The sequence below is a fragment of the Podarcis gaigeae genome (assembly GCF_964106915.1).
Source record: "Podarcis gaigeae genome assembly, chromosome: 1".
Taxonomy (NCBI): domain Eukaryota; kingdom Metazoa; phylum Chordata; class Lepidosauria; order Squamata; family Lacertidae; genus Podarcis; species Podarcis gaigeae.
Genome location: NC_139678.1, coordinates 77,523,090 through 77,545,508, shown reverse-complemented (window position 1 = coordinate 77,545,508; position 22,419 = coordinate 77,523,090). Strand labels below are relative to the sequence as shown.

Sequence of the window (22,419 nt, the reverse complement as noted above, 5' to 3'; positions counted from 1 at the left end):
TACAATATATTCCTTTGTGTTTCATTTCCTTCTGATTTCTCTGTCCAAAATTTCCCACTCCCCATGAAATGTGTATATACCTAAAGCTCAGGAAAGTGATTCATATATCTGACAAAGGGGACAGTAGTTCGTGAAAGCTCATGCTGTAATAAATGTGCTAGTCTTTTAAGGTGCCACAATGTTTTGTTTGTTTTTCTGCAAAAGGCTAACATGGCTGACCCCTCTAGAAAGGCAGTTCTCTCCTTTTGGGGCTCAGGCTCTGTTTGGGAAGCTTGCCACACCCACAAACCTAATGAAATGTTTTTAGCACCATCTAGCAATGCAATACAAAAAAATATTGGCCTGTTCTGGTAATACAACAGGCTCCATATCACAGCACCAGAGAGTTAACCATTGAGTACATACTTGGACAGGATATGGTTATATCACTTCCTGTCAGTTTTCCCTTAAAAAAACTTCCTACAATTCTTTCATCTTCATCACAAGGTCTTGGTCCCAGGCTGCCTGCTCCTTTGGTGCTCTCGAGAGGATTTCCTTCAGAAACTTGATGCTACTGGGTGCAAAACTGTGTCTGGAACTGTTAAAGCCGCTACCTGGTCTGCGGTCTAGAACTTCAAACACAGAACGCCTGTGTGCCAGTCCTGCCACCAGCCTAGCCAAAGCAGCGCCTGTTTGTTTTGTTAAAGTGCCACTCCCCAGTGGACATAGCATGTGCCAAGTTACAACTGAGTATGGATTGTTAGCAAATATCCAAACATACACAGAGGATGTGAGCAAGAGCTAAAAATGAAAGACTGGCAGGATAGGAAAGTAGCCACCCCTGTGTTGAGCTGGAAGTCTCAAACCCCATGAACAATGATGTATGGGTGTGTTTCTGCAAAAAGTACCGGTAATTGCTGCATTCACAATGATAAGAGGGAGGTGAGAAGTTGGCTTGCTACTCACATTGCCTTCGTTTTTTGCTACTCCACACTTGCTCTGTCTGCACAGCAGTGGGGGGAAAAGGTTTCCTCTATCACTGTAGCTGGAGTCAGACATTGCATTCTGAACCCTCAAGAAGGTTGTGGTTGGGGAACCAAGAGCATGCCACAGACACTCACAATCTTGCCTCCCTCTTCTGCAGAGATTCTACAGGTGTGCAGTGGGTTTGTGTGACTGACAGATCAAGCTTGTAACTGGATGAGATGTTTTAACCAAATCTCTTGTTCCAGTGCTTTGAGGAAGGAATGTTGAAACAAATATACAGCCTTGGTCATGTGCTTCTTACTCTTATGCAAGTTCTGTTTCTAAGGAGCAGGAAGATTATTTAAAGAGTTCTGATAGAGCAGTTGGAGCATAAATCCATCCAGCCCTTCCCTTTGATGCTCTCTTTAAGATCATATGGCTCCCCCCCCATTTATTTCCTATAATTTAATCTTGTTGGGTTTTTTAGTGTTTGTTGCTTGTTAGAGTCATTGGAGTTCCACTCCATCCCGTCTTTCTTATAATGTTTTTGATCTGAGAATTCAGTGTGGTCTATTTTATTTAGTCCTGGTGTCTGGTCTGTACTAAGAGATGCAAACTTAAATTCAATTACCTTGTAGCTACAGTCTCTATTAGAAGCTTTACATATAATTTCAGGAATCAGATAACAAATAAGGGATGACAACCAAAAGCTGAGTTCATTCATGTCCACAAGGCATCTCTGCCAATGGCAAACTCTTAGCAGTTGCATCATTGTTAATAATAGGTGGAGCGAAACTTGAAAGCCAGATTGTGTGTATGCATGTATATATGTTTTAATTAATGCATATAGAGTTAATTAGCACGGTGAAGTGACTACCACTAAAAGAAAACACTTACCTCCCTTCCATTCATCGGAGCCATTATTTTTAATCTACAAAAATAACTATAGTATATCAAATACTATAATGCAGTGAGAGGTGTGACTACTTAAATGTTGTATATTAAATATTACATAAAGCTTGGGAAGCTTAGTATTGCTTGAAAAGCATTAGGCAGAGGAATTTACTGACCTGTCTACATTTGTAAAATAACTAGCAATATGCCCCCGAAACAGAGGGTACATGTATGGTATAGGAATCTTCTGTACTGCTCACGCTCGTTTTATTGCATTTCCACATCTCACAGCAAGCCTCTATTTGCTTCAAATTTTCATTTGCTTTAAAAAACAACAACAACAACACAGCATCCACACTGAGCCTTCTTTAGGTCTCTTTCTTTCACCCTTATTTACAGGGGTTACTCGCTTGGCGTATATTTTGCCTTATAAATGTTCTGTTTGTCCTTTCCTTTCCTAATGTGAGCACTGTAGCCCAGATAGCTTCCTGACTCTACTGAGCAAGACCTGGGCTCCAGCAGACATGTGTAACTTACACTTGAGGTGCTGTTAATTTGCATACACAATATACAGCTAAAGTACAGTATATTCAAAGCACATTTTCCCCCTTAAAGAATTCTGGGTGCTGTAGTTAGTTAAGAGTTGCTGGGAATTGTAACTCGGTGAGGGGTGAACCACAGTGCCCAGAATTGAATGTGCTTCAGATGTGTTTTAAAGATCCCAAACCTTTTAGTTGGCAATGTGCGATACACAACACCCACCTTCCAGGTAACCCAGAAGTTCTAATGATACAAATAGGTTTGGGAAGAGAGATGGGATTGGTCTGCTGCTGTTTATGTTCCCAGGCAAAACACTTCCTGCAAGAAAGTGGTATTTGATCCCCTTTCTTTTAAATGAAAGATCATAATACCCCCTCACCATTGCCATTATAGTCGTATCTTGGTTGTTGAACGCCCTGGAACTCGGACGTTTTGGCTCCTGAACAATCGAAACCCATAAATGACTGTTCCAGTTTTCTAACATTCTTTCAGAAGCCGAGCATCCGACGGGGCTTCTGCGGCTTTTGATTGGCTGCAGGAGCTTTCTTCAGCCAATCAGAAGCCACGTTTTGAATAGATTCCGTTCAACTTCCAAGTTACGACTGTACCACTAACCTTTTCATCTGTCATAACTTCACTGCTTGTCCCCTTCATTGTGCGATGCTGAAGCGGTTCAAGAGGAAAAATGGACAGGAGCTCAAATAAACAGACTTATGAACATGGAACATTGGAAGGATACTTTATATGTGGGAAACAAGTAAATAATAATAATGATGATAATAATTTTATTACTTATACCCCGCCCATCTGGCCAGGCCTCCCCAGCCACTCTGGGCAGCTTCCACACAGGATATTAAGAACACAATAAAACATCAAACATTAAAAACTTCTCTAAACGAGGCTACCTTCATATGTCTTCTAAATCATATTATGATTCCATTGCTGCAATACTGAATGGCATTAAGAAAACTGAGGCTTCAATTCCGAGTACACTTATTATGGGATTAGGCCAAATCCAGGGGACATTTGGCTCTTCACATGTTGCTGAACGACAACTGCCATCATTCCTGTCTGTTCGCCATGCTAGTTGGGGCTGGGATTAATAGTTCAGCAAAACTGAGAAGGGCAAAGTTTTCCCATGCCTGCATTTAATTGCACTTACAGTGCATTCAGGCAGAATAAATTAACTCTGCATTGTCCCCTAAAGTGCAACTCTGCCTCCAGATTTTCTCTCTCTTCCCCTGCCCTAGAAGAAACGCTGCCTCAGAGCTTTGTTATCTGCTGCAGAGCTGTTAATAAAGCAATTATATTATTAATGCCTTATATAGAGCTTTAATCAATAATCAAGGCTCAGCAGGACTTATTTCTGATGAAATACTTCGGACTGTGCTACACGGCTGCTGTCGTCATGTTTGATTTACTGGTATTAAGACGTATTTACATGCAGCAGCACATTTCAGATCTGCAGGATTATCACATAGGATATCTGTGTAGGAATTTCATTGTGAATGAGACAAATGAGTATGACTGGTGAGTGGGCACATAGATGCAATGACATAAATGCAGTATATTCTTAAAATTGCTTCTGTAATAGGGGATTTGAGGTGCATGTGGCAATAGTGGTGAAGAGAAAAAAGCAGGACATATGGCCAGAGAAATTGCACCAAGAAGACTTGCAGCTTTTCATCCTATTCCTTTCTCTCACCTTGCAACCTTTGAGCTCTGCCTGCATCCAAAATGCATAGCATTTCCTAAAGTTCTTTGCTGTGTTCCTTGCAATAGGTTTGTGTATGTCAAAAGAAGCGAAAGATTTCACTAGTCACAGTTTTAGAGGGAGGTAATGAAAAGCTCCACAGCCAAACCTTGAACAGCTTTGGGCAAGAGGAAAACATTATGAAATCTTTTCCAAACTGCTGCTGCATTATTCCCAGGCATGCTGAGGAAAGTGAAGTTGTTTCTTTTCTTTTCTTTTTCAAACCAAAAGTAAATGACTCATGTTGCACACAATTTCAATATGGCAATTCTTCTTCTACAGAGTCTTTTTCATCCCAGAAAATGACAGCCAGCTTTTATATGAAGCCCATTTGTTTACTTTTGCTCAGACTTCCAAAAATATCTGCAAGTATGGACGACCTCCTTCTGTGGTCTGCTGAACTGAGAAACAGAGTGTGAGAAACCCTAATCCCTCTTCTTTTGGAACAATTTTCCTCCAGCAGATTTCTAGATACTGCCTATTTTTATCTTTTCTTCTGGTTTATTTATACACTCATTCATGCTGAGTGACTAGCGGGTATTTTTGTTCCATCAATCGTTCACATTTTTTCCCCTTTGGCTACTAGTATGAATGTTTTTGATGCTGAAAACTGTTCAGTTTCTGAAAACCCTGTTTATTTCTGTTGGGTTTTATTGACATAGGCTTAGTTCACATGTCACATTAACCATAGTTTAAAACATGGGTAGGCAAACCAAGGCCAGGGGCTGGATCCGACCCAATCGCCTTCTAAATCCGGCCTGCAGATGATCCAAGAATCAGCATGTTTTTACATGAGTAGAATGTGTCCTTTTATTTAAAATGCATATCTGGATTATTTGTGGGACATAGGAATTCGTTCTTTTTTTCTTTTTCAAAATATAGGTCCCCCCCCACAAGGACTGAGGGACAGTGGACCGGCCCCCTGCTGAAAAAGTTTGCTGACCCCTGGTTTATAACAATCTATGGTTTTATGTGTATGCTGCTCAAAAGCTTTTGTGGTACTTTTCCTCCACTCCTGATGCAGTGCAGATGACAGAGACGGAGCTAGCTGCTCTGGCACCCAGAGTGTGTACACGGGGGGGGGGGGGTAGCTGCCCACGGTGAGCATCCATGGGGGGCAGCGCGGAATGTCACCCCTCCCTCACAGGTGACACCCGAGGGGGGCTGCATCCACCACACACCCCTTTCTCCGCCCGTGGCAGAGGAAACCAGGCACAGCCTGGCTTGTCATGTTACCTGGTTCTCCTCAGCTCATGAATTGTTTCCAAACGAACCACAAGCAGTAGCTATGTTCTGTATATATTATTTGATTGGGGAGGTAAATTTACCCAGGCATGCTCAGGTAAATGTTTTATTTGTTTGTTTGTTTTAAACTCACATTTTGACCCAAAAATTGTGGCTGTGCTCTTGGTTTGGGATTAGCCTGTAACAAATACAATATGTAATGAACTTCCCAATTTCTTCCAACTACACTAAAAATTTCATATAAACTGTGGCTGCAGCTATTGGCATGTCTAGAGCTTCCCTCACTCTTGTGATTGTCAGTGTTTTAGTTTTGGATTTTGAACTCATTAAGGTTGAAATCCTATACCCGCTTGGGTCTCACATTTTAGTAGACATGTACAGGATTGCATTTGCTTCACCAGTCATCAGTCACCTGGGTCATCATTTTGAGACTAAAGTTGCTTAACTCCACAGTGTTTCAGATGCCACTGTTATGGTTCCAGTCCCAGCTGAGGTACCTAAATTCGACATTTCCTCCAGCTTTGTGGGGTCAGATGCACTTTACAATGCCTGATATTGGGAACAGGGTGCTTGCAGGATATGTCCTAAATATGTGACCTCTCAATCCCTGCCCATCATAACTAGTGAAATCAAGCAGGGTTAGGGGGGGATTGGCAGGGGGTCCAGGGAGTGGTGAATGCTTCCTTACAAGAGGGGATGCTGCCTGCCACCTTAAGGAGGTGGTAGTGTGTCTACTCCTGAGAAAACCAGCCCTGGGCCCAACGGAGTGTAATAGCAATATTTTAGGAACCACCCTATTTTTTGTGATTGCATGTTTAAATTATTTTTGGAGGCAATTGTAGGTTTTTAAGCTTGCATTTTAAATTGTTGTAACTCACCCTGATACCTTGGGGTGAAATGCAAGGAATAAATTAGAACAATTCTACTCTTACTCCAACTTATAATAACTATTGCTCAGTCGTAAATGCTCCCTTTTTGAGGAAGGTGGTAGAGTGGATCATAGTGGAACAACTACAGACATTCCTGGATGAGACTGATTATCTGGATCCATCCCAGTTTGGGTTTAGGCCCGGATTTGGTACTCAATCAGCTGGATGGCCTTTATAGAGAAAAGGGCTTGTTGCCTTCACATCCTTGCACTTGACTGACTAGTGTTGCAAATAGGGTGCTTGCAAATAAGGTGCTTGGTCTGATCCAAAAGTGCAACTGATAATGATTTATTTCTGGTTTCCAAATACTGCAGTTAGTGGCTCTAGAGAGAAAGCTCACCGATAGCATGACGAGGTCCTGAATCTGAAATAGTTGTTTATCTTATTTTTCTCTTCATATGGATACCGATATAATGCCTTCCTTTTTGCTAAACGTTTTGTCTAGCATTATCAGCCATATTCTGACCTGCATATTAGATTTAGTTGAACATGGGGGTGTTGGCTGCAGGTATCCGGTGTCTCTCAACTGATCAGGCTGCATTATTTTTAGCGTCATGTTTGTCTTCTTCTGAATGTCTGCAATGTGAAAAATTTATGTTCAAGAACAAGGTGTGCTGGCTTCAAATTTTGAAGCAGGGTCCACCCTTCTTTTCCTGTCTGACGTCCAGGTTCCTGTTTGTTGGTCCAGGCTCCATAAATGCTCTTGGCCTGCTGCTGAATTATGAATACCACTCTTCTTACAGATTAGTGAACTTTTGCGTTCCTCTGTTCCTCACGAAGGAGAAAAAAAAGTCTGTGGTTTTTCGCTGATGGATTTCATTCCTGGAGTTGCAGCATTACCATGTCTGTGTTGCAGTGCACCTATTGTTTTAGGTGGGGCAGAAAGCAGGAGTCTAGACTCAGGTGTCAGGATTGGGAAAGCTGGGCTATTCCCTTAATTGCCAGTGTAGCTGGAGTGAAGTATTACAGAGGGGTCGGGAACCTGTGGCCCTCCAAATGTTGTTGGATTTCAATGCCTATTAGGCCCAGCCAGCATGGACAGTATTCAGGGATGTTGGGAGTTGTAGTCCAACAACATTTGGGTGGCCATGGGGTCCCCACCCCTGGAATACAGGTTAGATCCACGTGGTACCAGTTAAGCTGGTAAATTAATATGCTGCTTCCCACTTTAAATGGCTATCCAAGTACTTCCCTCCTGCTCTGAATTAACTCTGAGAAATGTTAGGAACTGGAAACCAAACAGAGGGAGCTTTGTTATCCTCTTAAATTGAAAAGACAGTGTCATGTGTTATCTAATGGCTAAAGTGTCCAGTGACAGCCTTGTATTATTAGGCTTTTGCTACTCTCACATTCTTATCTAAAGCATCAAACATGTAGGAAAGCCTCAGAGGAGCTGAGAGTTTCTCTGCAAAAGCCTTCTCCACCAGCAAAGGATGAAACCAGAAGTAACACACTCTGCTTCTGCTGCATCATTGAATCAGTTGTTGATTTCGGAGCAGCCCCTGTATGCATGTTGCTCAAATTCTTCTTTTCTCTTTTCCCAGTCAAAGAGAAGCATTGGATTGCCATGTGAGGTAGATTTTGTATGTTTGTGTGGAAGTTGCCTTCCATGGTGTGGTTTTCTTTTAATGAGTGGTCATGGAAGAAACTGAATAGGAGAGCGGCTGTTCTGTTCTATGGACTTTAACTATAGTTCCAGTTTGTTTGTTTTTAATGCTGTTTTTATTTATTGTCATGGTACAGAAGATAAATTTTGAGAAAACAATTGTTACAACAGTAAACAACAAGTAACTTATACTTGTCCTGATAAAATGGTACAAAATAATGTGCAAGTTTCCGAGTTCTCCAGAACTTTACATCAGTTAAGGTGTGTACATGGGAGATGACCACTGCTCATGCATAGATGACAGCTTATTGAATAGGAGTTTGGGGGGTTGGGAGTGGTTGAAGGCACAGGGAAAGCAAAGAAGTGATGTGCATAGCATGAAGATGTCTTTTGTCTGTCTTGAATCTCCCTACGTTCAGCTTCATTGAATGTCCCCATGCTGATTTTGAGAGGGAGGAATATTTAACTCTATCCATTTTCTTCACCGCATGCATAATTTTGTACAGCTCTATCATGTCTCCTCTTACTCCTTTTCTCTAAAGTATAAAGCGCCAAATGTTGGAAGTATAACTACAGATGAAGATGGTAAGAGAGGGATCCGAATTATCATATACTCATCAGGTTACTCAGTGTACTTTAGATTTGAAGCATTCACACTCACCTTCTGAAACATGAAGAAACTGATCACACCCATAAAGCAGACAATGAGAGATTCCAGGAGACTGAGGTGCCTTGAGCAAAAGGAAACGAAAGGGAACTCAGTGCTGGCACTTTATGATGCAGCAAGGCTTGAACCACCTAAACATATACAATGATCTTGGTGTGGGAGATGAACTCAGTGCCAGCAACAGTGACAGATCCTAGATTACTCCTTGTCCCTCTGCCTACACCTTGCCTATATGTCATAAATTTGGGTAATTATAGTGGTGGTAAGCATTAGTTACATAAACACACATATATTTCTGGGTATTTTTAGCAGTATTAATAGTATAATACAGTATTAACATGGATAGATGTTGCTTTATACTGGTTGAAAAAAGCATAGCCTCCAAATATATCAACATGCCAATTCTGTATTCTGAAAATGCATTAAGTTTGGTCCAACACTGGCCCAGTTCACAAGTAATGCTAGACTAAATTATGACTTAGCACAAATAAGCCAACGTGTGGACTCCTGGAGAAATTGCAGCTGCTTTGCTTTTCCCTGGTCATCATGTTGCTGCTCTGTACTAAGCTATGGTTTGGTTTAGCACATCATCTGAAAATAGTGTGTCATGGCTTGTTGTTTCTCTGTGAGAGCTTACACGTGAGCCTGGTTCAAGTAACATGATTTCCATGCAGTGCAGCAGCATAAAGTCTGTGGGGATCAGCCACAACCTCTGTTTTGAAAGCCCACATGTTTACTCACTTGTGCTAAGCCATATTTTGCATGCAGATGAGGGCACTGTATGTCTAATAATAATAATAATAATCTCATTTTGAAGAGCCAGCATGGCACAGCGATTAGGTAAGCTGAAACACCGGTTGTTGAATCCTAATAAATTCATATTATTTCCTTGTTATGTATTTGGAAATTGCTACTCAAAAATTTCCATGGTTTTGGCTAGCTCTCAGCCTGTTTTCCTCCCACAGAGTTGCTGTGAGGCACAACAAACACCTCTTTGGGAGAAATGATTTAACAAAAGATGGGGAGGGAGGGAGGAATGAGGAGAAAATTCAGATCATTTGATCAGTTGATTCAAATCAACTGACACTACCATTTTCTCAGCACTAACCTGGAACAGGGCTGTGTGTGTGTGTGTGTGTGTGTGTGTCTGTGTGTCTGTGTGTCTGTGTGTCTGTGTATCCCCACTTGCCTCTTGGGTATGTTTAGCTGTTCTATAGACTGTCGTGCTTGCTATCCTAACCCTTAAAGCTTTATTGAAAGGAGGCTGTACCTCTTTACTGGAGCCAGTTTCTCTTCCTTTGTGGTATTGCTTTGTTTTGTAACCTGGTTACCTTTAGAAAACATGCATCTGCTCAGGTTAGAAATCTTATTTGATCTTTCTAGCTTTAAAAATGTATTTTCCTAGTATCCCCCCCCCAGTCTATTTTCTCCAATCTGAATTCATTAACAAGCTTCTAAGAATAGCATGGCATTGTCTCACAGGTGTCAGGTAGTTTAACATCTGGTTCTAGCATAAATTATAGAGTAGGCCTCTGTGTCCTTTTTTGGTCTATTTAGGCTGGTGAAGCTTGAAGGTGGGTATGACAGTCACTCAAATCCTTTTCACCCTGCTGCATACATTAATTTCTTTTGTACCACTGTCATCTCTGGTCAAACAGATTTTGCAGCAATATGAAATGGGAATAAACCCATAGGCAGAGAAGATAGCAGGAGGACTATGGGCAGTGCTGCATTTATCATATTGGGAGAAATTCGATGTCACACTTGTGATTTCAACTTGCCAGACAGAATAATCGCCACTTTCCCAATCCCAATATTGCAGGACATGTGCAAGGAGAGGAGGGAGGAAGACCCCTTACACAAGTAGAATTCATTGCACAGAATTGCACTTATGGGACTCATTAGGTGAATCCTGCCTACTATGTTTATGACACCTCAGAAATAACCATTGTTTCGTCTGTAATTTAGCCTCCTACTCATTCATTGTTGGTTTCTCTGAAGTCAATTCAAGTCTTGGGACTGATGTGAGGTGTATCAGAATGAATGTATTGCCTTTAAATAAATTTGTTACTATGTATTTGTAGATGGCATTGTTAGTTTAAACGTCTGCCACTAAAAATATTTGCTTAAAATGTAACTTTAAAAATAGTAGCCTGTAATTTGGTGTTGCTAAGCTCCTTTGTGTTTTTTCTTCAAAGACACCATTCAGCTTTAGTTTCACTATCACCATTTGTACTAATAATAATATTTTTGAGAAAGTCCACTTTAATTCCATAGAGGCCAGTTTCAAAATTATTGTAAACAAAGCAATATCACCTCCAGACTGTCAGTATTTTGTAGTACAGTGGATGCTTGGGTTGCAAACGTGATCCATACGGGAGGCACGTTCGCAATGTGCAGCGCCGCATCTGCACACACGTGAATTACAATTCAGCGCTTCTGCGCATGCGCAAAGGGCAATTTAGTGCTTCTGCGCATGCGCAAGCGCCAAAACATGCAACTTGAAGCATCTGTAACCCAAGGTATGACTGTAGTAGTAGTAGTATTAATAATAATAATAATAATAATAATAATAATAATAATAATAATAATAATATCTATACCCTGCCCATCTGGCTGGGTTTCCCCAGCCACTCTGGGCAGCTTCCAACAAAGATTAAAAATACATTAAAATGTCACACATTCAAAACTTCCCTAAACAGGAGGAATTCAAACACATACCAGGAACTAAGCACCAGCGCAACAAATCCAATCTCAAAAAGAAACTTTAAATTTTTGTGGTTAGAAAGGTGACGTGGAAATGCATTCAGAAGTGTGGAAGGGAGGAACGATTAACAGGAAGATGTATAAACACCCAGCAAACAAACCAGTGTGAATGGAAAATAAATAGGCCATAACAATGAGTTCAAAGATCACATGCTTTTGAATAATAAAATATCATTTTACAAAACAACTGGAACAGCTGTATAGAAATTGGAAGAAGATGTGTACCAGTATCCTGCCATTCCCATGCATGATTGATTTTGGACACTGTTGTAGCAAGCAAAAAGCCTTTGAAAACTTGACTTCCATTGTGCCCAACTTGTTTACACTGAGGGAAAGCTTCATCAAAATTGCACCATTAAGTGGGCAGTCATAGCTAATATGCATACACTGTCTATAATTAAAATCCGTGTGCCATTTCAATCAACAATTTGCGGTGTGCCAAACTGTGCTGCCTGCACTCCGTAAAATTACGATTATGGAATTCTTGCCCTCAGAGCTGAAATACCTGGGCTAGTCATGTCATTGGATCACTGTGATATATGGCTGTAAAGTAGGAACAAAGGAAGCTGCTTTATACTGAGTGAAATCATTGCTCCATCTAGCTCAATACTGTCGTCACTGACTGGCAGCAGCTCTCCAGGATTCCAGACAGAGGTCTGTCCTAGCCCTACAACAAGAGGCTGGGGATTGAACCTGAGACCTTTTGCTGTAAAGTGTCTGCTCTGTCACTGAGCTGCAGTTCCAATAATGATACTGTAAATGAAAAACATAATACATTTGAACATGAACTCTTTTTCTTAGCCACCTTATTTACCTCTAACAAAGTTGCTGTCACTTTTTAAGAATATTTCTATAACTGAGGCTGGAATACAGTGTGGGAGAGGGAGACGTTCCGGAAGCAGAAATTAGTGAGTTTAGCTTCCGTTTGGAAGGACAGATAACTGGAAACTCGTGACCACTTTCTAAAATTTGATTTCGGTACACATATACAAGTAGACAATATATTCAGTGCTATTTTTCCTAGAAAAAGAGGTATCGGAACTCACTATTAACTTCTCCATTGTTCTCTTAGAATGGCAATGGAGCCCACCTGAGAGGTGCCGGAGCTGAGCTCCAGCTGGGGGAAAAGCCCTGAATATATTACTCCCCTATAGCAAATCTGCTGCTCCTCATCAGATTCTTGAGACAGAATGCACTGATAAAGATACATTTTCCCTTCAGCGCTCCTCTCTCTCTCTCTCTCTCTCTCTCTCTCTCTCTCATCAAGCAAATAAGTAAATGAAATGTAAATGCCTGTAGTTCCTCAGTCTCAACTAAACCATTCCTATCTGTTACAGGTGAATGCCCTGAAAGCAATATGAGCCACAAAGGATCAACAAGCAGCCATCCAGGCTCTGCAAAGTAAGAAACCTAAAGATTAAGCAACCTTCACCCCCCACCCAAATTTTAGTAAAAGAGAGAGAAAATGAGATGTGACAGAGCCTTATAGGCCTGTCCACCTCCCCCCACCCTCATTTGCTTTCTCTTTTACAGTATACAAGGCTCCCATTTTCCAAGAAAAGTGCTCTAAGGCTATATGCAGGTGACACCTTTTCAGAGGGTGGGTGGTGGTACTGTGGAGCTGTCATTTCCTATGACATGCATGTTCATTTATGCATCCGATGAAGTGGACTTACAACAGGAGTATTATTATAACATAGCATCTCCTTTACGCCTTACCCTGAGTACTGAACCTACAAGATGAAAGTGTTTCAATATCCAGAGTTAGGAGAGATCCCACATTCAAATAATCATTGGAACTCTCAGATTAGTGAATTAGTGAACACGGGGAGGGAGAATCAGTTAAGTATATAAGGTCTGTTCCTGTTCTTATGTAGAAATGGGTTGGGGAACTGGACTGAACATTGTTCAGGACTCTGTTAGTCCATTTACTACACTTGCTCTTAATCTGCTCTCATCGTAAACCCTGGCTTGTTCTTAACAGTTGCTTTCTCCTTTTGCAGTGGTAGCATGGGGAAAGCAGATGGAGCTGCCAAAATGAGTGCAAAGGATTTATATGGTAAGTTCTTATAATTCAGACTCTTACATTAATAAATTTTGCGACAGTATAGCATGCCAGATCCAGCTTTGTGTGTTGGAAAGTGAGAATTAACTTTACGATGTGGGGAAGTAATATTCTTTGTTGGTTTTTTACAGTGAGTCACGAAACTGCCATTGCGCGGAGTGTTTCTGTTTGCTCTGAAAGGTGTTGGAGCAACACTGGAGGGTTATAGGGGTCAGAGGTTTGTGATTGCAGCAGGTTTCCGAGGCCCTCTGTTCTCAAAGTAACCCTGTACATTCCTGAACCAGCTACTTCTGGAACTCACTGGTATTTGGGAAGTGACATGGCATAAATAACAGTCAGGGTATGATCAGTGATTGTGACTATGCTTTAACCCCACTATTGCAAGCAATGCGTTTCTGAACACTAGTTGCTGGAAACTGCAGAAGGAGAGAGCGCTGCTGCTTCCCACAGGCTCCTTGTGGGCCACTCTAAGAAGGATGGGCCGCTGGCCTGATTCTGCAGTCTCTTCTTCTGTTCAAGCCAGTGTTTTCCTCCATTCTTGTGGATTTGCCAAGCAGGACCATAACACTTTCCTGTACACCTTCCTTGAGAGCATTTTTAAAAATAAAAACCATTTGTTTTACATTAATATTGCCACCATTTCGCCTGTGGTATGGCTGGAGTGTTGACGGTTGCCACCACAGTATTAGCTGAGCATCAGACTCTCTGGAAGTGTACTTATTATGGAGTTAAAATGAACTCTTTAAACTGTATGAGTTCCCAGACCAGCTTAAGACAGAAATGTTTGCTGTTATTAGCAGTTTAATGGATTATGGTCCTTAATTAGATATTGTGTAACTTCAAAATAACTCACATCCTTTCAAATGTGTAAAAGAGAATGGGCTTGCAAGCGATAGCGTTCTAGATGGCAGGAGGTCCCTTAGACGAACAGATTCTTCGTTGTCAGAAATTGTTTTATAAGCTGGCTTGGTGTTAATGGTTGGCATAGTCAGGCCCTTTCTGGGATACCGCCTCTTGCTGTTACTACCTGCCTTAGGTGAAATTCTTCCTAGCTACTGACTTGGCAGCCCATTTTATAGGCGGCTTTACTTGTCATGAGCAAGTCTTTCCAACTCCTCCTCCCTCACAAGACTCCCTATTCTTGCTGTAGCAGCATGTCATGGTTGCCAGGGCAACCAAGCCAAACTTTCCTGCCTACTTCATCTTGTTGCCTCCCTGCTCCTGCATCTCTGTTGATATCAGCCCTGTCATTGGGTAGGCAGACAGCCTTTCCCCCTGTTTACCTGGATGGCCAGGTAAGCTCAAGCAGTGTCCTCTCACACGTTTTTTCTATCCTATGATGATAGAGAGGTTCAAGAGAGTGAGAATGGGAGCCATAATTGCCAACTTGCTTGCTTTCTGTTGGTGGGACACTCCTAATATTTTTTCAAAGAGATTGCTATTCATAGCCCTAAGGCATCATTGTCTATAGTTTATTCTTTTCTGGAGGTGGGGAGGTTGCTAGCATTTTACAGTAGCTAGTAGTGATTCATCTGAAGTAGGGACAGAAAGACAAATAGGCAGTCAAGTCACATGAGTAGCACATTGGTTTCATCCCCCTGTGTCTTCTGTGATTCCTGATATAATTTATTTTGTATGAGCCACTCAGCTAGCTACCATAGATTGAGCAACTTACTTTCTGATGCTGCTGGATTAACCGAAGTCTGCTAAGGACTGTCTTTCTTTGCTTAGTAGAAAGCAGGACAAACAGGGTATTAAGAAAAATGTATCTTGTCTAACCAGATCATCAGAAGAAAAAATCTATTGTCTAGAGGTCAGGTTCTGCAAGTATGAGGAATTTCAGCTGAATTTTAGTTGCGCAGTCAGCTGTTGTGTATGCAATTGGTTGTTATGACCTTGGAATTTATGAGCTCCAATGTTTTGTTAGCTAGCTAGTTGGAGGCATATTATTTTATATATATAAATGCCCTTTTGATAGGCCGTCAGAGGAACTTAGGAAGCTGCCATTTACTGAGCCAGACCATTTGTCTTTCTAGCTTAGTATTGTCCAGGACTCTCCATGGTTTCAAACAAGGGACATTCCCACTCCTGCCCTGATGTTCTGGGGTTTGAAACTGGAATCTTCTGCATGCAAAGCAGGTGTTCTACCACTGAGCTATGGTCCTCCCTCCTCTCCCCGGTCCCATTTTCATTTACTTGGTAGATTATTATTATTATCTTTATTGAATTAAAATACAAATAGATTATGCGTGACAAGATTTATTCATTCTAGGCTGTGGGAGGAGGGCACCAGGATTATAGGAGCTCTGAAGGTTAAGGAAGCAATGCTTCCTAAAGGCACCTGAGATCTGGAGATGTGTTACTCTTCCTTCAGGATTCTCACATCACCCAAGGTGATCAAGCAATGCATTCGACAAAGCATTGTGAGCCTGGTCAAGCTTTGATCACTTGGCCATACAGGGCATTCTGGTGTACACCAAAAGAGTTGGGAGTGACACACTGACTTGTATGCACATATTATTATTATCCATATTGATTCATCACCATATACCCAAAATGGTTTTATAGTGACTTACAACAGGAGTATAGAACAGACAATAAACACATAATTAAAATTAAAGAACACTGAGTTTAATAAAATCCCCTCAACTCCAAGTTCTTCATAAAATACCTCATTAGGAAATGCCAGCAGCAGTCCTGCAAAATTGTGTGTAATGTTTTGAGAATGTGACAGGTATTTATGAGAAGTGTGACTATTAGTTTAAGAAAATTGCAATTGAATGTTAACATGAGTACAGATATCAGACAGTGGTTCTAAACTGTACTCTGCAGAGCTCTAGAGTTCCATGGGAGCTTAGCAAAGATTCTGTGTGAAGTAATAGACGAGATGGCTGGTAAATTCCCCTTCTTTCCCTTGCAGTTATTACCAACAGCAGAATAGTCCCGCTTGCAGGGCCAGCCCACCCATGAGGCAAGGTGAGGCGCCCACCTCAGGCTGCAGGATCCACCAGGACAGCAGATCCCAATGTAGATCTTTCTTTCCACCTTGCTCCTGATGTAGATTTTCCCTCACCCCTTCCTCCCTGGCGGAGAGGGGGATGCTATTTTGGCATCTGTCTCAGGTGCCAAAATGTCTTGGGCCGGCCCTGCCCACTTACATCATGTGGGGCTGCAGCAGTGGTTTTATGGGGTTATAGGCTGCAGAGCCTGCAAATTATTTGCAGGAAATACTTGCCACTGCAGAGAAACCTTAATTTGCCCACAGTTTTACCTAGATATTTTGTCACTACCAAGTGACCTCTGTCTGAGTTGTCATTGCGTTAAAAGCCTCCTTTGCTGCAGGACTCAGTGCTTAGTTTACTAGATGAAGCGTTGAACAAAGTGCTTATTAATAATTCAAAATAAATTGCAGGAGGTTGATACAGAAAATAAATACAGGAGGGACTTGCTGCTTGTATTATCCTATGGCTATTCATAGAGTGGCACTAGTGATGACGATGAAACAGGCAGGGAGCAGAGCACTGAAAATGGACTATGCCTCCTCTCCCATGCACCATTCCTAGATGGCTTGCTCAGTCTTATACTGGACAACAAAAAGGCATCCCTTACTGGACTGCCCCCCCCCCCCGCCCCATGACAGCTTCTAGGTGTCTAAGTGGCAGCTTTCAGTGTTCACCTTTCTTCCCTTTGTTCATTATGTTTTCTGATGACAGATTTGGGGGTTCATAATTCTCACTCCTGAAACTAAAGCAACAAAGAATCTTGTGGTACCTTAATGACTAACAAATTCGTTTCTATGGACTGCAGTCCATTTTATGTGTTTATCTTATTATTACATTTATACTCCACCTTTCCTTCAAGGAGGTTTCCCCCTTCTCCATTTTATCCTCACAAACAACCCTTTGGAGTAGGTTAGGCTGAGAGACTGTGACTACGACATTTGCAGGAAACCCGCCAAATAATGACTTAAGAGAGTATTGAAAAAAATCAGGTAAGATCACTGCAGGAAAGTTAATGGGTGGTATTCAAGTAATTCATCTTGTCATTGAATCACAAAGATTTCTGCTTGTGCAACAGGACTTCTCCCCCTGTGCATGCGAGAAGAGGGAAATATTGTGCAAACAGAAATCCCTGTGTTTATTTATCTTATTTATTTTTAAAAAAATGTTTTTAAACTGCTGTATCATAAAAAATACATCACAGTGGTTTGCAACAATATAAAAGCATAAAACAGACAATAAAATAGTAAATACTAAAAACAAATTTAAAGTAATAATAATAAAACAAGCAACAATAGACCATTGTGGAGGGTGAACTCTTAACTGCTGGCATAGGCTTGGTGGAATAGGAAAGTTTTCAGCAGGTGTTTAAAAGTTGGCATGGAAGGTGCCCACTGAACCTCTATTAGCAGAGTGTTCCACAGGACTGGGGTGGTAACACAAAAGGCTCAGTTTCTTGTTATTTTCAAATGAGCCCCATCAGCTTGGAGAATGATTGACCAGAGATGCTCCTGCAGATGATCTCAGTGTCTGAGCTGGGCTGTAAGGGTTCAGGTGATCCCTGAGATATCCTGGATCCAAGTTGTTCAGGGCTTTGCAAATCAATACAAGAATATTGACAGAATGTTCACATACTGCTACTTGGGATAAGACTCTTATATCTTTGCTTTACACCTCATTTTTGAAAACACACCTGATATTTTCTTGTCTAAATCTTGCATAAGTAGAGCCCTGTTGGATCAGGCCAAAGACCCATCTAGTCCAGCAGCCTGTTCTCATGGTGGCCAATCAGCCTGAAAGCAGAGACTGATGCGTGAAAATAGCAGGCAGCTATTGGTGTGCTAAGTAGCAGCAAGTTGCCATGACCAGATGGTATCCACACCAAGGATTCTGAAGGGACACAAAACAAATTATTGGACTATGTTATCTGGACCGAAAGGTAGCTAATGTAATGCCAAAGTTACAAAAAATAGACCCTTAGGCAATTCCAGAAATGACAATATATTTATTAGCCTATAATTCGCTATACAAAACTGTGCTTCCATTTGCTGATGTGCCCTGGAAGGATGTTGGACTTTCATGCTGAACATTAAGGATGCTTTTCTGTTGCATCTTTCTCAGTTGATTTAATAACTTCTCTCTGCACTGTGGATAAACATACCCAATTATCTGAGGTCTTGAGCAAGTAGATGTTAAAATACTAGCTAAATATATGGAAATACATTTTTTGCATTCCTAAAAGTCACTTATTTGTGTTTATGCTTGCGTAAATAGAAGGTGTGATGTTGGAAAGTTTATTCAGTGCCTGCCTAATGAGTTAAATGAAGGGGTGCTAGTATTCCATTTCATCACATGGGTGTTGTGAGTCCATATCCACTAGCAGCTGTGAAATATTCAGGCTGTTATGGTGATAATAGGGTTGATACAGAAGTCCTTAAAAAGGGGGGGGCACATGGAGCACTTTAACACTCTGGCAGTGCAATCAAGAAGCTGTTGCTATATATTTATTCTGTCTTCTAGCCACAAGTATAGATTACATGGCCTGTCCTACACTCTTTGTTTGGGGGCTATAGATGTGACGTCTGATGTAGCATAGTGGCTTGAATCACATCTCTGCCATGGATTCGCAAGGGGCCTCAACAATGTGTCTATTTATTTAGCTTCAAGCCTGCTATGTTGCAGAATGGAGTTAACAAAACCTTACAGGGTTTTTATAAAGATGACTGTGTGCATTGAACACACTCCAAAGTACTTGTGTTGTTTCTTATATTTTGGGGACATGGCAGCCCTGTAGAATGAGGAAATATAATATTGTGTCTTCAGTCCCTGCTCTGATAGTAGTAACAAGAGCTGGTGAATGACCCTTCCTCCTACTTGCATGAATGAATGAATTGCCCTTCCTCTGCCACATGTGTCCCTTGGGGTCACGAAGGGTACTGGATGCTCACTGCCTTTGGCAACTAAAACACAGGCATCTCATGTGCTTAGCTCCATACTCTAGAAGAGTCGCCAGAAGCACTTGCTGAAAGATCCCTCCGCTTACAGGTACAGCAAGTAGCTCTCAGGTTACTACCTCATTCAATTCGCAGCTGCCAGCTGAATAAATGTTAATGTGAACCATGAATAAATAAAGTCACTTCTCTGCTTACTGGCTTCTATTCTGAACCAAGATGAAAGGACATTGGAGGGAAATCCATTATTTTCCTGGCAAGCTCAAGAGAATGTCTGGGGAGGAAGTACTTTGGAATAATTAGTGGTTTACACAACTGGCGTGTTGCTGCGTTTTCTGTCACATTAGCAATCTCCTCTGCCCCCTGCTGCAATTTCCCCCCCCTACCACGCCGTCAGCTAATGGTAAACACTTTGCAAAAATAATAAGGAACCTACAGGTGGCTCTAGCTTCTTAATCATTCTGGCTGGTTTGCATATAACATTGAACCAGGGCTGGCCCTAGATATTTTGGCACTTGAGGCAAACTACAAAATACCCACCACCATCCCCAACAGGGAAAAAAGCATGTGTGAAAATCTACATCAGGAACAAGAGAGGAATAAAGATCTGCATTGGTAACAAGGGTGGCAGGAGATCAGCAGTGCCTCCTATTCACCAATGAGATCTGGCTTCCAATGAGCATGCCACAGCTATCACTGCCACTGCAGCAGTGGCGGTGGCAGCAGCAGCAGCAGGTGGCACTGCATTCCTTGGAGGCCAGATCCTGCCACCCAAGGTGTTTGCCTCACATTGCATCATAGGTGGGCTGGCCCTGCACTGAACCATGGTTTAGCACTTCATTATCTAGCCTGAGCAAAGTTTTCAACTCACACACTTCCCCCACCCCCGCTGCTGCTCGTCATCTCCTCTAGCATGTCCAAGAGGAGGATTTCTGCCAGCTTTAGTTTCACTTTGAAATAATCTTAGCTTAGTGTTACAGAACTTGGTTTAAAACAAACTCTGGCAAGTTTAATAAGTCAGCTTCACAATCTATGGCTTGACATTGATTTGTTATTAACCTTACCACAGGCTGTTTTGAACCAGGATTCCTGGTTCTAATGCAACACTAAGCTGAGATTCTTTAAAAATGATATTAAACTTGGTAGAAGTTCTCCTCCTGGCTGTGCCAGAGGAGGAGAGTGGAGGGTGGAGTGCATCCATCTCACGTTTCACTCAGGCTTATTTAGTAGCAGACAGTGTGATGTGGCTGCGCAATTCACCTGACCTCCCTCCAGCTGAGTTGGGGTGCAGAGCGGGAGGGAGTAGGTGATAATGAGGTTGGCATGGTGCAAATATGCAAATATGCCAGCAAGCTTGGCTCCATGGGCACATTTGCACTGCAATGACCTCATCACCACCACTTGTCCCTTCACTCTCTCCATCCTGGAATGCAGCAGTGACTCCACCAGAAGAAGGTCGTGAGCAGTGCAACCCGACCCTGCCATCAGCTACTGGGCTTGTTGATGTCCGTCCATATAGTGCTAAACTATGGCTTAGTGTTATGTGCAAATGTGGTTCAGTTCCACAAACCTGTTTGCTATAAATCCATCCCATTTTCTCTCAGGTGCTCAGGCGGGGGATGTAGCAATTCTACATAGTCGAGTGGGATCTCAATCTTTATAAGATCCATACTGTATTATAAACCTAAGCAGGAAATACCCAGAAGGATGAACAGAGAGCCTGGGGAGGATACAAAGGAAGCCTCTACTGCTATTAACATTTCTGTAGTATCAACTGGTGCTGTATTGAATGGAAAAGTGGGGTGGTGAGAACCACGTTACAGATGGGAAGGAGAGAGGGAAGAGACTGACAATGTATGGTGGAAAGTAAAGAAAGTGTGGAGAAGATTTCAATGTGTGTTCTTGGTATACTGTATGTGTCTATTTCTTGATGTAAATATGCTGGTGCCCTGATGGATGCATCAAATTTGTGACAGTGTTTCCAAATTTGGTACCCAAAGTCCAGCATACCTTGATTACTGCGAAAAAATTAAATTGGATATTTTAACCTCTCTCAGTCAAAATTTAAGACATGAACTCTGCCTCAAAATGGCACTCAGCTTCCACTTCCCTTTAGTATACTTTAACTACCTTTGGATGGCAGAAGGAGATATTTGCAGCATCTGCCATCAGAAAGTAACCTACAAGCCCCCTTGCCCCTCCTACCTTTGCAACCTGTTTTCTACTTTATTTGTTCAAAATACGTTTTTGTCTGTTTGTTCATTCAAATGAGGGTTTAGCAATAAGTGTTATAACATCTGGTTGAACCTTCTAAAATGTGTTGTTGTTTTTAATGTAGATTTTTCTAATGGCCACAAAGGAACAAGTGTGTGTCTCAGTTACTGTGGTTTGAAGGTTAGAGAAATGAGATGCTATAAGAGTTGCTCATAGCTGAATGTGTCCAATCTGAAGTGGATGCCAGCCTTGAAGAGTGTTAAAGCACTTTACTTGCAATAGCCAAGCTAGATGATGGAACACTCACCTGAAAAGCAGCTGCCTACAAGGCAAGATCACTTGACACAAGAAACTACAGGTAACCCAAGAAAGGTTTTAGTGCTTAGTGTAACAGAACACGATAGGCCAGCATGAGGGGCACAGTCATTCCCACATGACTGCCCGGGGTCAGAATGGATGCTTTCTGAATGCTTCACACCTTCTGGTGCTTTTCAGTCATGAGCTCATATGTGAGATCGAATAATGAAAAGGACTATTTAGTGACTCCTCAGGCACGTGATAGAGACATCCATCTACCACTTACACACACAGAGTGACCTATGCAGTCCAGACCTCTGTGCTGCAGTAGATACCAGATACACTGTCGTGAGCTGCTTGCAGAGTGACAGCTTCAGTACCTTAGCACCTGATTCCTAATACTGTTTATTGATTTCTGTGGGATTGTTTTCCAGGTTAATATGTTTAGGATTGTAGATTCTGGCACTGGTCCTAAGCATCCTGATTGGAATTCGTTCCCACTGTGAACTGTAGAGTTTGCTTCTGAGTAAACATGGGTGGGAAGGGGA

General features: G+C 41.8%; 1 protein-coding gene across 2 annotated transcripts in view; it reads left to right on the top strand.

Annotated features, from left to right (window-relative positions):
- The window catches only part of EPS8L2 (EPS8 signaling adaptor L2), an 84,830-nt gene that overhangs the window by 13,798 nt on the left and 48,613 nt on the right, over positions 1-22,419 (top strand). The window contains exons 1-3 of one of the 2 annotated variants that reach the window (XM_083756794.1): positions 7,692-7,880; positions 12,683-12,746; positions 13,349-13,404. In XM_083756794.1, coding sequence (XP_083612920.1) covers positions 12,703-12,746; positions 13,349-13,404 — 100 coding nt within the window. In that variant the 5' untranslated portion in view covers positions 7,692-7,880; positions 12,683-12,702. Of the gene's footprint in view, positions 1-7,691; positions 7,881-12,682; positions 12,747-13,348; positions 13,405-22,419 lie in introns of those variants that run through there. The other variant, XM_083756793.1, reaches the window with a different exon arrangement.